Source organism: Typha angustifolia, chromosome 12 (genome assembly GCF_048772165.1).
Source record: "Typha angustifolia cultivar Huaian chromosome 12, ASM4877216v1, whole genome shotgun sequence".
In the NCBI taxonomy this organism is placed as follows: Eukaryota; Viridiplantae; Streptophyta; class Magnoliopsida; order Poales; family Typhaceae; genus Typha; species Typha angustifolia.
The window spans coordinates 8,377,421-8,397,646 of record NC_133250.1 but is presented as its reverse complement, the minus strand read 5'-3'; the positions used below and the strand labels follow the sequence as shown (position 1 = coordinate 8,397,646).

At 36.3% G+C, this 20,226-nt stretch overlaps 4 protein-coding genes across 7 annotated transcripts; 3 read left to right on the top strand and 1 right to left on the bottom strand.

Moving 5' to 3' along the window:
- Positions 1–3,125: 3,125 nt before the first annotated feature.
- Positions 3,126–4,529, top strand: LOC140772059 (putative B3 domain-containing protein Os06g0632500). Its single transcript, XM_073113945.1, has 3 exons — positions 3,126–3,576; positions 3,681–3,877; positions 4,296–4,529. Exons 1-3 carry the CDS (start codon positions 3,126–3,128, stop codon positions 4,527–4,529), a joined length of 882 nt encoding a protein of 293 aa, XP_072970046.1.
- A 2,258-nt stretch (positions 4,530–6,787) lies between these two features.
- LOC140772058 (putative B3 domain-containing protein Os06g0632500) lies at positions 6,788–7,858 on the top strand. Its single transcript, XM_073113943.1, has 3 exons — positions 6,788–7,235; positions 7,337–7,536; positions 7,625–7,858. The coding sequence occupies exons 1-3, from the start codon at positions 6,788–6,790 to the stop codon at positions 7,856–7,858; spliced, it is 882 nt and encodes a 293-aa protein (XP_072970044.1).
- A 658-nt stretch (positions 7,859–8,516) lies between these two features.
- LOC140772390 (protein FLX-like 2) lies at positions 8,517–13,645 on the bottom strand. 2 transcript variants are annotated; one of them, XM_073114441.1, is made up of 5 exons: positions 13,513–13,645; positions 10,180–10,753; positions 9,912–10,069; positions 9,711–9,811; positions 8,517–9,079 (listed from the first exon to the last, which is right to left on the bottom strand). In XM_073114441.1, the coding sequence occupies exons 2-5, from the start codon at positions 10,731–10,733 to the stop codon at positions 8,609–8,611; spliced, it is 1,284 nt and encodes a 427-aa protein (XP_072970542.1). In that variant the 5' UTR covers positions 10,734–10,753; positions 13,513–13,645; the 3' UTR covers positions 8,517–8,608. The 2 variants fall into 2 exon arrangements, with proteins under 2 accessions (XP_072970542.1, XP_072970543.1); XM_073114442.1 differs by having other exon boundaries at positions 10,180–10,783; positions 13,513–13,633.
- Positions 13,646–15,608: 1,963 nt separating this feature from the next.
- LOC140771627 (uncharacterized) lies at positions 15,609–19,394 on the top strand. Of its 3 annotated transcripts, none has more exons than XM_073113186.1 (5): positions 15,609–15,907; positions 16,141–16,340; positions 17,164–17,621; positions 17,863–17,892; positions 19,003–19,394. In XM_073113186.1, exons 1-5 carry the CDS (start codon positions 15,706–15,708, stop codon positions 19,007–19,009), a joined length of 897 nt encoding a protein of 298 aa, XP_072969287.1. In that variant the 5' UTR covers positions 15,609–15,705; the 3' UTR covers positions 19,010–19,394. The 3 variants fall into 3 exon arrangements, with proteins under 3 accessions (XP_072969287.1, XP_072969288.1, XP_072969289.1); XM_073113187.1 differs by having other exon boundaries at positions 15,612–15,907; positions 17,863–17,937; XM_073113188.1 differs by lacking the exon at positions 17,863–17,892 and having other exon boundaries at positions 15,612–15,907.
- The last annotated feature ends 832 nt before the right edge of the window (positions 19,395–20,226 follow it).

The following is a 20,226-nucleotide window of genomic DNA, read 5'->3' as shown; positions in this document are numbered from 1 at the left end:
TTAAATAAACTATAATTTAGGATTAAATTAAATTAATCCGACAATTATATGGCAAAAAAAGAAAGAAGAGGAATTGAATTAGGAATAGCTCGGGTTGCTAATCAAAGAATCAATAAAATGCAGGGTGTTATTTAATAGTTTCCCAATTATAGACACTGCAATTAATTTCTCATAAATTAATAATAAAATACGACAATTGGCCTACAAGTTTTTCCTCGAAAAAGAAAAAAAAAAGTGACCAATTAAAAAAAATCTAAAAAGATTTAATAAAACACATATTGTTCTCTATTTTGTTTAGTGTTTAGATTATTTTTTAGAGAAATAGAAACTTACTGTGTTCCAATTAAGTTGATGTGGTTTAAAATTTAGGATTTAGAATTTGGGGTTAGGATTAGTCTTCTTATGTGTAGATGATGGCTACTTGGCTGTGTGGAGTTTAGTGGCATTCCTGTATAATTCATACACATCATTACAGTAGAAACCAGTTCAATTAATATGATCAGCCTGAGACTTTTTTCTAAGCACCATTAGTAGTTGTATTTTTTTTTTTATCCTTCAAATAGGGGGTTGTCATCAGTCAAGCTTGGATTGACTGATCGTTCGATTCAAACATATTTCAAATCAAACCTAGTTGATGTGTGTATAGAGCTCAAATCTTTTGATTCTAAAATTAACAAAATTAAATTAAAGCAGCCCAATTAAAAATTTATTTTATATTTACTGATCCGAGCTCGATAGATGTACTCAAGCTTAGCTTGAAATTAATTTCAAATCTAATCTAACTAATCAAATTGGACTCAGCTTCAAATACGAGCTGAAATTTGAGCGCAGCTTGATTATTTTGATGGCCCTACATATATATCATTCTCCAAGCAGTTATATAGAAGTTTATTTTTTTTCCTGACCTTAGCAGAGAGCTTTGGTAGCGTTTCAATTCCTCTTCTTTCTTGGCCATGATGGTTTTCTAGATCTGCTGGTCGTCAACACGAGGAACTCTTCCTCTTTTATTTTTCTCCTCTCTTTCTCTTCTCCCCCTCATTTCTTATTCTCCCTTTCTCCCCATCAGTCTTCCTCTTTCATTGTCACCCTCTCCTCATTGTCTTCTTTATAGTTCCCATCGGTTTCTGCCAAATCCATGTTGTGTCGTCTCTCCTCTCTCCCTCTACACTCGTCTTCGTTGCACCTATCACCTTGTCGGTATCCCTTCTTTCCTCCACCCCTCTCCCTTATCCGATAGTGGCTCCTGTTTTTCCGCTATTATCCTTCCTCTCCCTTCACTTCTGTATTATTGTCGTAGCTGTGTCACCACTGTCTTCTCAGCCCCTTCCAGCCCCACCGATGCCATTGTGGTAGCCACCGCCGAAGCAACCTATGAATCATAGTTTTGAGTGTATCTTGTCCTTTTTCTTGTCTTCATGTCATATATTTGTGTTCACAGCTCCTCAGTCAGATTTGAGCCTAGCAATATGATCCAAGCCATTCTGGTTTAATTTACTATTGTTGTTTGTTGGGATGGAGATTTTTTTTTTTCTCCAGCTTAAAAATTGTAGAGCCGTGTCTTTGACTGTCGAATCATGATGGAGCTGCAGGCTAAATTTAGGCACCTTATGCTTGTATTTTTTTAGGTTCGTGCAGTCATATTTTATTTGTGTCAAAGAGCTTGTTACATTATTTTTGCTATCACACTATTCTCAAATGTAACCTAATGTACAGCTTGTGTTAAAAGGATTATCATCTTATTCCCATGCTATGTATCAAGCTGACTTACAGGAATGAGCGAAGCTTTGTCTACCTGCTTTCCATACAACTGTCAAAGGGAAATATATTATATTATATGATGCCTTAATTAATCCCAATTATTATTGGAACGGTTGTTTTCACCACCCAAATTAGTGAGCAATATGTGCAGGGCTATCACATGTACTACTATTTACCAATCAAAAAATTAATATTTTTAGCACTATAATATATTTTGAATCACTAAGGAGAGAGATATAATAACACCTAAAATCCTCACCTATTGTCAAATTTTCATATACCATCTCTCATTTAATCTTTTAATTATGAAAAATCTCCGAAGTGCTTCTCTCATAATTAATTTGTTTTGAGTTTTTGTTAGAAAATATCACGTCATAAATTTTATAAGATCTAGCAATCATTTTTACTCTCGTATTAGAAGAAATTAATTAATAATAAGATAGTTATTTTAGAAAATACTACATTTTTTTCTACTACATATAGGGGTGAAAACGGTCGAATTAACTCCGACCCGACTCGCTATCCGACCCGACTCGGATCGGATTCGGATAAAAAATTTCCATCCGACTCGGATTCGGATTCGGATACGGGTCGGATAAATTTTTCGAATTCGGATACGGATATCGAATATCCGTTTACCCGCATATTTTTTTAAATGATTTATAGTTTTTAGTTTGCTTATTTAAATAGTAAGTATTAATATTATTACTAATAATACATTATATATTATTTATAGAGATTAATTTCTCTAATTTTATATATTTGACATACAAAAAAATTATTTGTTATAAAACTCTTAATAATTTTGTGTTAATTATATTTAAATAAAATATTATAATTATTTTAAATTTAATAAATATTCGTTTAAGATCCGATCCTTTATCCGAAAATTATCCGTATCCGTTTAGTTAGGATATGATTTTAAATTTTGCTATCCGTCCAATATCCATATCCGAATCCGTATCCGAACTAAAAATACGGATCCCGATATGGGTTGTATCGGATCCATATCAGATCGGTTTTCACCCCTAAGTACATATCATATTTTTTGACATTGTGTTACGTATAGTGGCATTCCCGTAATATATTGTATATCTGTAGTCCTGCATCTTTCCTACTACAAATGATAAGAATCACTTAAAGCAGGTGAGCAACATGCAGCAATGGGTAGCTACCAACCCAGAAACAAACTTCCAGTTCAATTAATGTCAGCCTGAGATGATTTTTAAGCGCCATTAATTCTTGTTTTTATCCTACTACTCACGCATTTGAGAGGTGCCCAATTCTAGTATATATATATACAAATTTCTAAGGAAGAAGTAGCTACCATTTTAGTTTCTAGCTCTCGAAGAAACACCATGGCAGCCATGGATGGGAGTCGGCCAAAGTTCTTCAAAATTTACTTGCCACCTTCGTTCGACATGATGGTATTCATCTTATTCTCTCCTCTCTCTGTCTCTTTCTCTCCTTCCGGCTCTCACACTCCTCTTGCCTTGCAGAAAATTCCATCAGAATTTACCCATGAGCATCTTAGAACCGAGAATGGCAGGAAAGCCATGCTGTTAATTACCACACTAGGAGTGCTGTGGCACGTCGCACTTCACCGCGACGGCTCCGACATCTACTTGGCAGGCGGTTGGCCGGAGTTTGCTCGTGCTCACGAGCTGCTCGCCGGCTACTTCTTGGTGTTCTGCCACGAAAACAACCTGGTGTTCACCGTCGAGGTGTTCGAGCTCACCGGATGCAAGAAGACCTACAATCCTACGTGGAATTACGACGCACGGCTGACGATCGAAGTCGGAGATGATTCTCCCGACGGTGAGGGCTAGCTCTCTTTCTTGTTCTTCTTGCTTATATCTTTTCCTTTTTCTGTGTCTAATGGTGGATGCAGGAATGCATGCATGCTTGGAATATTGTTTAAGATGATGGGATGCAAAGTCCAGTTTCATGCTCTACTAAGAAAAACCAAGAAACGAGCTGCAAGAAACGAGCAATTCAAGAGAGGCCACCTTCACCTATTTTGGTGCCAAAGAAGGAAGAGAATAAGATCTCCTGCGTCGAGCCAGTTCCACAGTTCGAGAAGATCCTGAGGCCTTACAACTTCAACCACAAGTACATGGTAAATTTTAGGGGAGTTGCATATATACCACTCAAATATAATTAATTCCATTAAAGTTTTATCAATTTAACTGTAAAAAATGGCAACTATAATCTTAATCCAAAGGCTAGAATAGCCCGTCATAGTTTTTCCTTCACACCTGGGTGCAGGTTTTGATCCCTTAAAGGACTAATTATTCGTTTTACATACATCATTTAGGATAGCTTCAAATCTTTTTATCCATAAAAAAAAACTTTTTGTACTATTTAATAAAATCAAAGGCATGGATGAAGAGCTCTAGAAAAAGTAGAAATGTGTGTGTTCTTATTTGCATTCCAATCTCTTCAGTTAAGAATATTTCACGTCTTTCTACTTGCTAACCTACTAAGATTTTAACCCTTTTCTACTATTACTTGTTGTAATTTTGGTGCTCATGGAGAGTATAACCAAGGGATTTTACACCAAGCATGGCCTCTTGAAGAAGGCTGACATGGTGTTCAAGAACTCGGAGGGGAGGTCATGGCCGGTAAAGTTCTACCCTGGTACTGAGGAGGGCCACTTTGGAAAGGGATGGGATAAGTTCTCCTCAGATAACAAGCTTAAAGAAGGTGACAAGTGCATCTTCCAGCTTGTGGCCAAAGATCAAATGCATGTCCAGATAGTGAGAAAATGAGTACTTGGCTGCTCTCTTTTTTTGACTATGTTTGCATCTTTATATCATGTTATGTTTGTTTGTATTCTGACAATTTTGATAGTTGATTGCATGTAATTAATGAACTCCTTTTACAATTCTTGGCATACTACCAAGCTATGCAATTTAGAGTTTCGATTAAATTTTCATACTCCATAGGATAACTCTCCAGAACTTTTCTGGCATGGTTCCAACTACGTACGACTGACAGTTCCAAACACTAAGTGAAAGAGGTAAAGGCCTCCAGAACTTTTTAAGTAATACTGAATCACCAGAACGAGAATGCAAAACCTACTAACATATGTAATGGTGGAATATATTGATTAACACTATTAAACAAAGGTCTTTATGGGACAGCCGTATGGAAATGATCATGGTTGTTATTGGGTATTTTGTTGTGCTGTAACTGTTTACAAAGTTGTGGTGCTTGTTCATGGGTCATCGCCCAATGTCTCTATTTTTATTGTGTATCAAGCCCTTACCAGTTTCCAGTCAAACTAATGAAGTCTTTTTTTGCCTATGGACTTTTCTTTTTAAAAAGAATAATAGAGAAAGAAGAACAAGTAGATTTAAGCCTAATTTAAGCTTGAATCAAGTTCCCCTTAAATCTAGTTGAAATTGAATCTTGGATGGCCTATACTTAATAAAATTCCATTAAACATGTAAGCAAATTATAATTTATTTATTAGGGAGCAGGAATCAACTGATCGCATTATCACATTTATTGTTAAAAACTTAAGCTGTTAAGAATCAACTGACCACATTATGCACCCCTTTTCCCCCCTTTTTTTTTGTGATTTCTCTGATGACTCTGAGAGTACTGTCAGAGAGAAATATTCACGCAGCCTTTAAGTTGTTGGAAAGGGTTGTTTTCACATGTATTGGTACCGTTTGCAGATCAAAATTCTAAAGTTATTGTGTTGTGGACCGAGTTAAAGATGAGATTTGGTGGAGTTGATAGTGAGCGATTAGGTGGTAGAATCGATGCAGATGATGAAATCTAGAGAGCAGACGCAGCAAGGATAATAGAGATCTCGCAAGGTAATTTTGATATTTTGGGGGAAAGAGGTGGGAGTAGGTGGTCTCGGATTGCGGTACTCAAATGTTGTTAGAGGAGTGTTTGAAAGCTTTGTTCTCAAGTTAGGGCATTCAAACGTCGTTGGTCGGGCAATCAAATACCTCAATATCTTTTTACTCTCGAATTTTAGCATTCGAACATAGTTGGCCGGTCGTTCAAACACTTTAAGAAAGACTTCTCTTATGTTCCGCTATCAGAACATCGATAACCGAGCGTTCGACCACACGAGCTTGATCCCAAAAGTTATTCAAAAACATAAAACAGCTAATACTATAATATACATGTTCAATCCAACAAACTCAATATATAACATATTTACCCTCTTAATTATTTTAATATCTAAAATGCCCCCACTCATTACTTGTTTAATTTTTTGTTAGAGAAAAAAATATTATTCTTATTTAAGAAAGATTAAAAAAAAAGGTAAAATAATCATTTGATATTTTTCATAAAATAATAAAAATATTTATATTCTGAAGGTTGATACATATACATGTTTGTGCACGGATTGAATTGGTTTCAAGAGATGTACTGAAGAAGAGGCGATGAGAATAATTAATCACCATGATCAAAGGGAAGAATATATCAGAGAAGGTAGAGAAGGTACATAGTACATGTTAGACTTCTTCTCTTTCTTTCTCTTTCAACGTTTACCTTCTTTTCCCATCTCGATCCTCCTCACATGGAATGAGCCTCCATGGCATTATCTTCATGCAATTTGTACTTCACCATTAATCCATGCCTCATGTCAGGTTATTACTTCCATGGCATTGCAATGATAGTCCTTGATTTTATTCCCATATCATGCAAAATCTGTGTACAGAGAGAGGTACCAAAGAATTAATTAGTATTGTTATTTCTTTAGAGACTTAAATAACGCAAATTGCAATGATAGTCCTTGATTTTATTCCCATATCATGCAACATCTGTGTACAGTGAGAGGCATTAAAGAACTAATTAAGATTGTTATTTGTTTAGAGAGTAAATAAGGCAAACTAGCCAATTTTGTATGCGTGTGGGCTAGTTAAGAGAGGTGGCTAATGTTGCTGTATATATATATATATATATATTTATATATATCTAAGAAAGAAGTAGCTACTCTCACCTTCTTCCAAACATTATTTTAGTCGATCTCTTACTCTCAAAAAACAAAATGGCAGCCATGGATAGGATTCGGTCAAAGTTCTTCAAAGTTTACCTGCCACCTTCATTTGACACGATGGTAATCATCTCATTCTCTCCTCTCTCACCTTCTTCTCCTTCCAACCTCACACGTACCCTCCTCTCGTTGCAGAAAATTCCATCAGAATTTACCCATGAGCATCTCAGAACCGAGCACGGTGGGAAAGCCATGCTGTTGATTACCACACTAGCAGTGTTCTGGCACGTCACGCTCCACCGTGACGGCTCCGACATCTACTTCGCAGGCGGTTGGCCGGAGTTTGCTCGTGCTCACGAGCTGCTCGCCGGCTACTTCGTAGTGTTCTGCCACGAGGGCAACCTCGTGTTCACCGTCGAGGTGTTCGACCTCACCGGATGCAAGAAGTACTATCCTACGTGGAATTACGCCGCAAAGCCGATGATCGAACTCGACGATGATTCTACCGACAGTGAGGCCTACCTCTCTTCTTCTTCTTCGTTTACATCTTTTTTTTTTTCCTTTTTCTTTGTCTCACGGTGGATGCATGCATGCATGCGAATGTTGTTTAAGATGACGGCATGCCAAGTCCATCTTCATGCTCTACTAAGAAGAAGAAGCAAGAAACGACCTGCAAGAAACGAGCAATTGAAGGGAGGCCACCTTCACCTATTCTGGTACCAAAGAAGGAAGGGAGGAAGATCTCCTGTGTCGATCCAGTGCCACAGTTGGAGAAGATCCTGAGGCCTTACAACTTCAACCATAAGTATATGGTAAATTTTTCCATATGTCACTAATTTTTTATACAAAATCTCTACAAATATGCCACTCAATGATTGCATGGATACCCCCCTCATGCAGAGTATATCCAAGGGATTTTGCACCCGGCATGGCCTCTTGAAGAAGGCTGAGATGGTGTTCAAGAACTCAGAGGGGAGGTCATGGCCAGTAAAGTTCTTCCCTGGTAATGAGGAGAGCCACTTTGGGAAGGGATGGGACAAGTTCTCCTCAGATAACAAGCTTAAAGAAGGAGACAAGTGCGTCTTCCAGCTTGTGGCTAAAGATGAAATGAATGTCCAGATTGTGAGAAAGTGAGTGGAATTTAATTGTATTTTTGACTATGTTGTGAACTTTTATCTGTAGATTCCCCTGTTCTTATATTGTAATGAACTCCTTTTGCATGCTTTTATGAGATACATTTGTTGGCATACTACCAAACTATTCAATTTAGACTTTGATACATTTTCCATACTCCATAGGATAACTCTGTTTAAGAAGGTTTTAACCATGCCCAGAATATAGTCAACAAAAAAGAGTTTAACTTCCACAATGAATCATATCCAGGCCAAAACATGGATGACGCTTTTATCTCCAGAACTTTTCAGGCATGACTTCAAATGAGAATGCAAAACCTATTAACATAATGTTGGAATTAACACTAACAGCTCACAGATTTTGAATAAACATTCAACAAGAGTCATTATGGGAAATTACACACACTTTGTGCTATTGTTGACGTACGAAGTAGGAAGTGTGCCGCCGCATTAAATAGAGATCAATTCCAACACCTTGCGACATCAATCAGTAGATGAATAGTCTCTTACTCAGTTCAGATCATGAGGTTTACAGAGATCTGAGCTCCCAAGCAATTCAAGTCAGAAACATATGCACGAAAATAGTTTCAATTGATGATACAGTAGTATGCTCCTTCCTGACTATATCATTCTTAAGCTGCTCACCTATAAGAGGCAAAAAGCGCTAAAAATTAGCAAAAAGATGGTCAATGGTGTGGAAAAGTGCCAGATATTTCCTCCCTCAGCTTATCAATGTTTCACACTTCCAAACTTATCTACGGAGAGAATTTCCACCACGAGGTGCTTCATAAGCACTTCCAGCACGAGTTGGAGTTTGCCCTAATCCGTAGCCTTGGGGCTGTGTTGATCCATATGGTGAAGGCTGGGGCTGTGTCGATCCATATGGTGAAGGCCCCTGCACCGATGCATAGTTGGGTGGTGCTTGTGTTGATCCATAGGGAGACGGTGACAGTGCTGTGCTGAATCGGGCAGCATTATGTCCAGTGGCCACAGCTGCCTGGGCTCCCAGTGTTGCTCCTCTAGAAGCATCATTCCCTGAACCTCTAGGGGCCTCATAGCCACTAGCCCTTGGTGCCTCATAGCTTCCTCCTCTGGAAGCATCATAACCAGCAATCCTGGAAGCATCATATGTGGGACCTTTTTGTACATCATAACCAGCCCGAGATGCAGCTCCAGTAGGGCCTCCACCATATGGAGCTGTACCAGTAGAAGGACCGCGTGCCTGTTTCCAAATACCAACAATCTATGTTATCATTATCTTCAAGGATTAGCACAATATGTCAGGAAAATTTGAGTTAGTAGAAACAGAGAAATAATATAACACGACCAATTTCCATCACTTGTTGCTGTTTCCTTCAGATATCATATTCTACTGGATCTGAACGGGCAAGCAATATCTTCTTACAATACTCTAAAAGAAACTATGCATATTTCTTCAAATCAAAATGCAATAACCTAAAAGAAAATACATGTGAGAAAAGATGCACGAGAAGCAACAAATCTTTCATCCTTTCAATCTTAAATAAGCCAGATATAACTGATAAACAAAGTAATAATCATCCTCTAGCTGAGGAAGCATCTTTCTACTACCAGCTCATAATGATGATGCTCTCAGAGCACTGTACTGGTGCAAACTTTATATGCCGACCACTAAAAATATCTGAATCCAGCAGAATTAGTAGGAAAAGCAGGGACTTTGAGTAGATGATGGCTCAAATAAGAACGGGCATCTTAAAAGGGAAAAAGGGTAACAGATGTAGGAGTTGACTCATATAAAATTTGAAGTATGAATGGGTTGGGAATCATGCAGGAGAGAACTGGGATTGCAATAGACGATTATAGATGATCCTCACCTGGGGAATCCCATAACCCTCTTCATAAACATTTTGCCCAACAGAAAGATGTCCAGATGTATCATTCTCCTTTGGTGCACTATTGCTACCATATGCCCCATCTATATCACAGCAAATAGAAGGCAATGGCAGTGTGTCAATTGATTTTTAGACTAAATAATTTACTATTTGCGGTGAAAAAGTATCATCTAGTATTCATACCTAAAGCATTTGTAACACTTTTATCCAAGTTACCAGATTTTGACAATGCAACACGAAGATTTTCCACCTCTCTCACCATGGAAACATAATTTCTTTCCATCACTTCAAGTGACTCATAATGGTCAACCCGGATTTTCCTTTCATAATCATATGTAGATCTGCAAAAGGTAAGGAGACAAAAAAGAAGGACATTTATAGAGCTAGAGAATACCATCAACAAACAAAATCACAAAGGCTGAAGCATAGATACTATAAAAAAAGCTCAGACCTGCAGTGTTGATATTCTTGTCTGACAGACTCCAGTTCAGAAATTAGTGCTGGGATTTGCTGCATATCACCATGGTTCCTCTGCAAATCCTGAGTCAGCTGTTGCACCTTGGAAATTAACTCCTGTCTAACTGCTACCAAGTTTTGAGCTTCTGCATGCATCTGTTGCAACTCCACTTTAATAGACTCAGAAGCTTTTAGATCAGCTTCCATGTTTGCTATCCTGTCCATGAGAACTCTCTTTTGTTGCTCTTGCTCAACTTGAACAGCACTGATGTGTTCTTGAAATCTCTGCAATTCCTGCTGAACAGCAGCTAACTCCTGCCTCAATGATGAATGGGTAGCAGCAAGCCTTTGGTTCTCCATTGCAAGCCTCTCCATCTCCACGTGTTGCATAGCAAGCTTCTGCTCCATAATTTCTGGGGGAGGCAACATTTCAAATGGAAAGGCACCAGATGGAGCACGGATTCCTGGACCAAATGGATCTGGGTGTAGCACTCCAGGGCCAGGAAGTGGCCGACGTTGGTGAAGAGGTATACGCCCTTTGCTTCCCATATTCCTCAACAAAACTGGGCCTATCAATGATGACGCCAATTCGGGCACAACTAATTTTCAATCATGGAATCATTCTTACACATAAAAATAAAGGAGAAGAGTATGGAATTTAAGCATCGCAAAAGGCACAAAATAGAGTGATTATATAAAATATTCTTTGCTAAATAGCTACTTGCTAATTAATTTGATCATTGTCCTTTGCTCTCCACTACATGACCACAGGTTTAAATCAACTTACTAAAATAAAATTTAAAAAGGTATGGATAGTGTAGAGTAATTATATTTTGGTTTGTCTCCAATGTTCTAAATATCAATATCGATCATAGAAAAAACTACATATTGGCAATATCGATCATTTTGGCTATTGAATCGGCATTTTTACTTTCAGAATACTTTTTAACTACTTAAATTCTAAAAAATGATGTAAAACATAGGAATTCCCAAAAGTTCATAAAAAATGACAAAATTCAGAAAATTTAGATTACTCACATAAAAGAAAAACAAAATAATATGAAGAGTGCAAATACTAAGAACAATATTAAATTATGAATGGATTTAGTAAATACATGTGCTCATTGTTGTCATCACCTCGGAATAGAGGTTGCAAAAAGCCTCTTGTAAATGAGGATAACAACCACCTTTGCAACAAAGGTCATCCTAGGAGGTGTTAAACTAAAAGGTAAAAAAAGGGTGGAGTGAACAAAAGAAATAGAAACAGAAAAGAAAAAAGAGAAAGAAAGAAAAATGGGAAGAAAACATAAAATTGGTGCCCAGTACATTAGGACATCAATAATTAAGTCCAGCTTTTCATATGATCTACATATAATCTGCATAAAAAAGAAAATCAAAATTTGTGTTTACAGCAGATACGTATCGACTGACACAGCCAACACAAGGCCATTTTGAACCAAAACCAAGGAAAAATTGGTTTTGTATCAGTAACAGTCGATACCGATGGGTATCGGTATCAGCCAATACATCAAACTGTTCATCATTATCTCAGCTCCTGTTTTTGGTGAAAATTTGAGAATTAAGATTTTGATTCTCAAAGTGTAGTAGTCTAAGATTGGTTCAGTTCTTGATTCCAATTAATTATCTGTCGCTACATTGGATTGCAACATATTTCGAGACCAATATGATTGGTCCATATTTTCACTAATGGATATATATTCTAGCCTAAGATATTACAATATTTTCGCTAATGGATATATATTCTAGCCTAAGATATTGCAGTTTCAAGGAAATAAGTTTATCAACAGGGGGAAGATCAAGCACAAAGTCCTTAAATTATAAGAGAATGAATTTCTAATCAGTTGATTTTATGTAACTCACTGAATCTCAACACATCTCAATTAAATTGCTGAAAATTTTAACATGCAAAATTTTAAATTCTAAATTTTAGATCTTTGAAGGCATCTAATAAGTTTTCATGAAGACATGAACTACTGTGAAGTGCTCCAAAAGTGCGTCCACTAGACAACCCAATTAGATCTAACTTAAGCTGATTGTAAGCCTGATTTGTGATTGATCAAACCAAATGGGTCACAGTAGAGTAAGTCATAAGTCCACTTTCATCGAGCCAGTTAATTTTCACTATAACTGAAGTGTAACTATGTATTAAAGACTTTGATATGATTGTAGCACCTGTTTATTATGCTCCAGAGAACCTAGGGAATGGTGATGGAAGCCTAGTGTATCAGTTATGAAGGGAAGAGAGGAACTCCAATTTCAGACAGGTAGGGAAAATTTTAAGGTGGCTCTATTACATGACTAAGTCTAGTCCTTCAAAAGTGTTAACCCGACAATTATAGATTGATCACCGTATATTAAATAAAACAATGTAAAATGCAAAATTCCTATTGACAATCAGTTACTCTTGCATAATGTTTAACCCTAGGAAAACCTACCACCTGATAACTGATGCAAGCGAGAGTAGATTGCAGAAAGAGAGCATCAGGTAGAATATAATAATCAATCTCTTGTATCCTCCTGGGAAGATTTCCTTCTTTATCTTTCAAAATTGATAAAAATATATCGAACTTCACAGAGAGATAAGTATTAAAATCCCTAAAATATATCAGGTAGTATTGTGCCTTTTGAGAGTAGATATTCCAAGGACAACATCTTCCACCATACAGACAGCACTATAGTGTTCACTTTAATCCATCCTATCTTATCAATGATATATCTCTGGAATAGCAAAATTCAAGCAGGGGTTGAGTTTTGCATTTTGCAATATTAAGAACACAAGTTTGCCAACTCAAGGTCATCCGATTCCTTCTCTGCTCAATCTCAGAACAATGGTAAGATGTCCTATGGATTTGGTTCGCCAAAATCTGACATTGCTCTTATTAGATATGTAAAATAATTCGCAAAAAAAAAATCACTATCTAACAATTACAGGTAATGCTCCCTAAATCACAGAAGACAGCATCAACTTTAAGCTACAAAATTCGTGAAAACATGCTAAGAATCATCCAAACCAGCTCAAGACTCCGAGCTTTTATCTATAACCTACTGAACCGGCTCAAGATTTGTTCTTTCGGACGTGATTTTAGTCCGGCATCCTCTATTGAATCAAAGTAATTTGCATTTCTCTAAATTTCTTTCCTATGAATTCAGAAACTAATTGCCTACAAGAAATCCAAGCCAACGGCAAGATAAATTCATCATCCTATCATGCAAAAAATGGGGGGAAATTGAAGAGAAGAAGAGAGAAGGCACCCGCGAAAAGGGTAACCGTGGGACTTGACGAGATGAGCGAGATTAGAGGACTTACGAATGAAAGGATTAGGGCTTCCTCTCCTCTGCGCTTTCGGGTAGGGTTGGCGATCACACAGCTCAGACGCGGAGAGGATGGTGTAAGAATAGCCGAATAGGGCTTCTTTTTTCTATTGGATGCTAAATTGCTAATGCTTACAAGAAAGAGGATTATTTTTATTTTTATTTTTAGCAAATTTTTTTGTTTTAAGAAAAAAAATTGGATTAAAATTTAAACTCGGCAAATAGAAAAGTCTCCGCAAAGACCAAAATTTGCACCGGTGCAAAAGGTAACCCCTATCCCAAGTACACTCGAAGCCTAAGCTTTTACTTTTACAAGCAAACCAATCTGCAACGCGATTAGTTTGTCTAAAAATATGTGTAACTGTACAATTGTTAAAATTGCTAACTAGGATTTTTATATCGTCAATAATAATTAAAACGGATTGAGGAGGTCGTTGACCCTTGGCTAAGATATTAACCAGTATAGTAAAATTTATCTCGAGCCAGACATTTGTAAATCTTCTTTCTGTAATACTCCTTAATGTTTCCTTAATAGTTGTGGCTTCAACAGTTAGCGCAAATCTATTACTTATAAGGTACTTATCGGTTTTCACCTCCTAACCTCCTCCTTACTTAAGTAAGCCAGCAAAAGTAGCCGACCTAAAAACTTACCTATGATGCTAAATCTTAATTCCAACATAGTTTCTTTAATTTTTTTGAGGTCAAAAGAAATCGCCTTTGCAGTATAACTTTAGATTCACTGAAGAATAGACCCATAATCAATAGCAAAAGCCTAAGCAGTAAGAGAGATATGCCAAGCTTTAAACAGTTGGGCCCATATGCTTAGTAGAGGTGGTTGTCTTTCAATGGGTTCTTTAATATGGACATTTACTTCACCACTAATTCTTCACTAGCGATCTCCACATTGACCTTCTCAGACTGGGAACCCACTTCCTTTAGGTGAGAGTCATTCTTGGGTGACGCCAATGGGTTGGTCTTATCTGCAGGGACCAAAATGGGGGAGACGACCATGGGAAATCACAAATTAACTTCTATACTATTTAAAATGCAACACTCTAGTTATTTAGCAAGTTACCTATGAATTATTGACTAAACTGTAAATATAAAACAAAGATATAAAATATTTATAAAATAAGATTTGAGAAATATTTTCTCTCATTTTGATAGATATTTTTACGGATATAGGAAAGACCACTTTTGTCTCTCTTCATGTCTTATATCCAAACAACAAAAGGAGATAAATTTATTTCTTATTTTTTAGGTTAAATATATTTTATCCTCCTATACTTATGTTCAAAACTATTTTACCTTCTTATACTTTAAAAAATCTCAAGCAAGTTCTCATATACGGTCAAAGTGAGACCGTTAGTTTTTCAATTCAAATTAATGGAGTGTGCTTAAATAATTTCAAAAAATAAATGGTGGGCTGAATTTCCTCCATTTTTTATTTTTTTATGGACAAAAATATTATTCCTTTCTTATATAAGCATTTCTTTCTCTTCTAAGAATATCTACGTTCTTTCTTTTTTTACTTTTTAAATTGTGTTAACTATACAGAAAGTTTTATAAAACCTAGTTTTTATAAAATTTATATAACATCTAGGAACAAGACAAATATAGAGTTAAAAAAATAAGATAAAAAAATTATATATTTTGCCTAATAAGTAAAATGATGTTATTTTGGTTATTTAGACGTGTTATATTATTTTTGACAGAAAAACTAACGGTTTCAGTTTAGTCCTAACCTTTTTTTTAATCTTTTGTAATACATATATTCAGATATAAGGTGACTTAGTAGTACTAAATAAAAATTACGGAGGAGAATTTGATTTGTGTTCAAATAAAAAGACACAAACAGTATTAATTTTGATTAATAACTTACTGAAAATTGGAATTAAATTTAGAGCAGGAGCTTTTTAGTACTATTTTGCTACGATATTTCTGGTTGATTTGAGAAGGGGTTTGAGACGAGTGCGCTATAAGATGAACAAGATTAGAGCGATAATGAATCAAAGTCTTCGGATATACAGTATTAATGAGCCGCACCTAGTATTAATTGATTACGCCCATTTCCCCGAGTTGGATGAAATTTCGCTACGCGTGTCCGAAATCCACCAGTTGCTATATATATATTCCATTATTATCCCCAACTCCACCGAGAGAGAGAGAGAGAGAGAGAGAGAGAGAGATGATTCTAAATTCGGCCGTAGGAGGAGTTGCAGTAATTCTAACGACGGCTCGCTTCTCGCCGGCGGTAGACTGGAGGAGGAGGATGAAGAGGAACAATAAATCGCCCTTTGTGGTGGCTTTCAGCAACCAAAGCCAAACACTGCAGCTAAGGACCCAACTCGACCAACTCCACGCCGAATCCGAGCTCACCCGTTCCAAAGGTATAATTTTTGGCTCTCAACCTTTCTTCTTCGATCTTCTCCAATAGAAGTTATAAATAGCATTACTGTCAGGCATCATTGAATCGATTTTTAGGAAGTTTTAGCGAATTTAGGGGCGAATACCAGGAAAATTACGATTTTAATCTAGTTGAATTTATTACATATAATTAGCTGCTCTGGCGGAGCTTGTTGCATATATTTCTTATTTGGGCATCCGTCTTTTGAAATTCTAGCAAATAGTGCACGGATGAGGCTTATGCGGTTGAGCGAGGCAGCTGAGAATCTTAAGAGAAGAGCTGCTACCAGTGTGTTACTTGGCAAAGAAAGTGAGGCAAGGGAACTACTTGTGCAAAAGAAAAAGTTGATGCAAGCATTGGAGAGATCAAAGAACCGCATTGAGGTGCTTGATGAACTTTCGGCAAAGATTAACGAGGTAATGCTTACCGTTTCTAATTCCAATATATTAGCTTTTTTCCCCTTCAAGCCTGCAATATATTGTCTTTGAATGAATATCTTTTGCTAGAAAAATCTAACTCTCTTTAGTGTTTCTAATACATGCTCTTTTAGTGACTTTACCTTTTCATGTGTCCTCATGTTGGTTACTTGAATATTTCGTTCAAGTTTATCTTTCAAGAAATGGTGGGCACTTGTTTGTAGTGCAAGTACCCTTTGCATACTTTGACATTATTTACTTGTCAGTAGGCTGGATATTGTCACTGAGAAGAATTGTCATACTTTCTTGATTAAGCGAAACTTGTTAATTAGTATATCTTTCTTTTATTCCTAATTAGGAAATATAGAATGTTGTTAGTAGATGATGGCTAATCATGTGCGGAGACTAGTTTCTCCATATTTTCTTAGATAACAGGGTGCACTTCTTTAAAGTAGCTAATACTTCCATGACGTCAAAGTTCCGATCCTCTTTAAGCTCTATGAAATGCTTGCTTAGCTGTCTCTTCCTTTTATAAATTTGATATTTTGCAGATATGTTCAAGATTTCTATCATCAGTTGGCATGCTAGTTTACATGAAAGTAATTATAGTCATTAACGTTTTCATTCAATAGCTTCTTATACTTCATCAATAAAAAATTCCACCATCTGAAATCAAAATGAAAAGCATAATGAGGACGTCCCTTTTGGCTGTTGCTGACTTTGTGTTGTAATCATCCAGAAGGATCATACTGATCATTTGATTCTCTTTATCTGATACAAGATTCTATATGTCATGACCTTGGGCCAATTCACTTGGTTTCAGGCAATTTCTCTGAAGGAGACTGAATTAATTAAATATGTTGCCATGCACCCTGAGATTGGAAGAGAGGATCCCACCCAGAAGATTCGATTTGCTTCTGCAAAATGTCATTCTGATGAAGCTGCAGATAAACCAAATGACTCTGCAGAATTGGGTGAGAATAGTTCTCTTGATTTGAAAAATTATAGCGACAATGTTGCTGAAAAATCTAAGGAATTGGAGTATGGACTGTCTGAAAATTCTATCAATTCAATTGATAATAACATGATTAGCAGCTTAAAGGGCCTATCCTCCTATAGGGATCTTCTGGAACATATTGATATGCAACTTAGACTAGTGGAAGCTGATGTAGACAAGTTCATAAATTCCCAATTGTTGACAGCAGAAAGCAAACAAAAGAAAAACATTGAACTGCAGATGTTATCAGAAATTTTGAAGGATATACTCAGCATCAGAGAAAGGTGAGACTTATATACAGTTTTCTATTATTATTGTCATTAGAGACATGAGTAGGAATAGATGAAGCAAAATTTGGGAAATCGAGCTTCTCTTTCTTTTGAAACTATGATTGTGAAACAGAAATATAAAATTTGCCTAATGCATGAGCCAAACTAATCACAAAGCTGATGAACATATTTACAAAGTCGTCGTAGGATCAGAATGTACTCAGACACTCATCAAGTGAATTCTTACTCATTTCAGGATTGCAAGTATCAAAGAGAATATAACCAGGTGACAGCTTAGCTTCATATTGACATAGAGATAATATATGAGTTGGTATGTAAATAATGTTTTTTTATTCTTTAAAATAAATTTTTTTTACTTGTCTTATTTTGGAGAAGGGCATGTGCCAACTCTCTTGCAATGATTTTTTTTTTGTTTTGTTTTTTTTATTGTGACCCTTGCAATGATTTGATAAAGCAATTTTTTAAGATTAAAATTGATTTATTTAGATATATGTTAATGTGCCACAGGAGGGCATTTCACTATTATAGTGCTATGTATTTGGTGCAATGCATAGATAAACAAATATGCTTTACCTAATTGTTTGGTTCTCTAGATATTTGTTAGTAGGAAACCTTCTATTAAACCATTTGAAGTTCAAATTAAAGCAAAATGTTTTGCAGGAATAATAATCCACTGTCATTCAGATTTGGCATTGGTTAATTAGGTATTGATCTACTGTTTTGACACAACAACAACAGCACTAGAGGTGATAATTGGGTGGCCGGGCCGGATTTGGGCCGGACTTTTCGAGCCGATTGGGCTTAAATATTTATTTATGGTCTGACCTATCAATCACTTGGGCCGGGCCGGACTAAAATACTATATCCCACAACTGCCCATCCTCCATTTTAGAGATATGGAATTACATACATCATAATCCATATCTAGATGGACAATGAAATATACACATTTAGACAGATACAAATCATTTAAAAGGCAAAAAGATCAAGTTGAGACAGAATCATTCTTTAATAAGATAAGATATTATCAGTGGCAAGTCAATGTTGTACTGGATCATCTAAGAGGCCTCAACCTATGGTAAGAATATGCTAGAACTTAGAAGGTCCACAGGTCCTCATCTATTATATGTACCATTAGGCAAATATATATTGTTGATGTTGGTTTTGTTCAAGCATTATGATGTTGTAGATCCACCAGGTAATATTCCTTGTTCTCTATCAGTAAAAAATGCAGTAGATATGTAGTTGTGTAGAAGAGAATATATAATTTGTGACCTTTTGTGCTCAACAAAAGAATGCAACAATAAAATTGCTTCCTCCCTAAACATTTCCAATTGCACATGTCTCTGAAACTTGTTACTTCATTTTTCTTTAGGTACTAGAACTGCCACAACTCGCTACCGGCTTAAGCGCTATTTTTCTCGAGGTTGAAGCTTCTGGCATGGATGATCCTAGTACAAGTCATGCAAAGTAATATGCTCGAAGATGAACATTGCTTTCGTTCTCTCTGCACGAATGATAGGAACACAAATTTGCATCTCCCTATTGGAAATTTGCTGTACGTTTCAAAGAAAATAAATCAATGGCAGATAGTTTAGAATCTTTAGATAAAAGATACTGATTCACGATTCCATCGTTATTTGTGATTTTAATTGTGGGCTGCTGCTTGACATGTACATAAACAATTCTTTTATCCAATGATAAATAGTTTCACCAGAAAAAGGTGGAACTACCGTTATCCCCCTACTTATCCCTCTTTATTCTTGCTATTTCACCAATTGAAGATATAAACTGGGGATGAATTATCTAGTCGTATATTCTTGCAGTTATACAATCAGACGAGTTACTGTGAGTATGAATTTTGCTACTCCGAGGCGATGAAGGTGATAAAAGAAAGGACGAAACAGGATGCACCAAATGTTAAGTTGGATTAATCCAACCATACCACTCCCCAGCTGAATTGGATGGTTCCTTTTTAAAATTTAGCATGTAGTCCTAGATATCACTCTACTTTAATGGTTATGAGTTTACTTTTTCTTATTGACTGGAGTTATGAGTTTAGTTTGTCTTATTGACATTAAAGGTTGATAGATTTTTCATTAGAGCATTATATGCAGTTAGTTTGAACTCCTTATGGCTCATTTTTGTTGTTGAACCTGGAATGCTAACCTTCTTATCTAATCTATAATTAATTTATAAGCTCATCATTAGTCCAAAAAATAAAAGAATTTAGCATGTAGTCCCCAAGGAAATATTATTGTAAGTATGCAATTTTGTATCCAAACAAGGGAATAAATCATTAAAAAGGTAAAGCTAGAATTATGTATATAAACAAACTGAGGAATCATTAAGTTGCCAACTATAATAATATATTGTTCCAAGGTCAGAATCAAACAGAAGCTAAAAGACTTGTTTATTCTCGCATCAAAACAATATTAGATAGAATCCATCAGCTAATCTTCATATATGACCCTGCAGATCGGGTCCGGATTGCATGCATCATTGGCATCATGAACCAAAAGCTTGAAGAGGATGGATGACAAGTATGGGATACCAACCAATTAAGTGACATCAACATGCTACCTATACCTAATGATTC

Excerpts from the sequence above, each read along its gene's own strand:
- LOC140772059 (XM_073113945.1), top strand. The coding sequence starts at position 3,126 with ATGGATGGGAGTCGGCCAAAGTTCTTCAAAATTTACTTGCCACCTTCG. Across the intron at positions 3,577-3,680 it reads CGGAGATGATTCTCCCGACG|ATGATGGGATGCAAAGTCCA; the intron begins GTGAGGGCTAGC and ends ATATTGTTTAAG. Across the intron at positions 3,878-4,295 it reads ACTTCAACCACAAGTACATG|AGTATAACCAAGGGATTTTA; the intron begins GTAAATTTTAGG and ends GTGCTCATGGAG.
- LOC140772058 (XM_073113943.1), top strand. The coding sequence starts at position 6,788 with ATGGATAGGATTCGGTCAAAGTTCTTCAAAGTTTACCTGCCACCTTCA. Across the intron at positions 7,236-7,336 it reads CGACGATGATTCTACCGACA|ATGACGGCATGCCAAGTCCA; the intron begins GTGAGGCCTACC and ends ATGTTGTTTAAG. Across the intron at positions 7,537-7,624 it reads ACTTCAACCATAAGTATATG|AGTATATCCAAGGGATTTTG; the intron begins GTAAATTTTTCC and ends CCCCTCATGCAG.
- LOC140772390 (XM_073114441.1), bottom strand. The coding sequence starts at position 10,733 with ATGGGAAGCAAAGGGCGTATACCTCTTCACCAACGTCGGCCACTTCCT. Across the intron at positions 9,812-9,911 it reads AAGTGTTACAAATGCTTTAG|ATGGGGCATATGGTAGCAAT; the intron begins GTATGAATACTA and ends GCTGTGATATAG. Across the intron at positions 9,080-9,710 it reads AGGGTTATGGGATTCCCCAG|GCACGCGGTCCTTCTACTGG; the intron begins GTGAGGATCATC and ends ATTTGGAAACAG.
- LOC140771627 (XM_073113186.1), top strand. The coding sequence starts at position 15,706 with ATGATTCTAAATTCGGCCGTAGGAGGAGTTGCAGTAATTCTAACGACG. Across the intron at positions 16,341-17,163 it reads TTTCGGCAAAGATTAACGAG|GCAATTTCTCTGAAGGAGAC; the intron begins GTAATGCTTACC and ends ACTTGGTTTCAG. Across the intron at positions 17,622-17,862 it reads ATACTCAGCATCAGAGAAAG|GATTGCAAGTATCAAAGAGA; the intron begins GTGAGACTTATA and ends TACTCATTTCAG.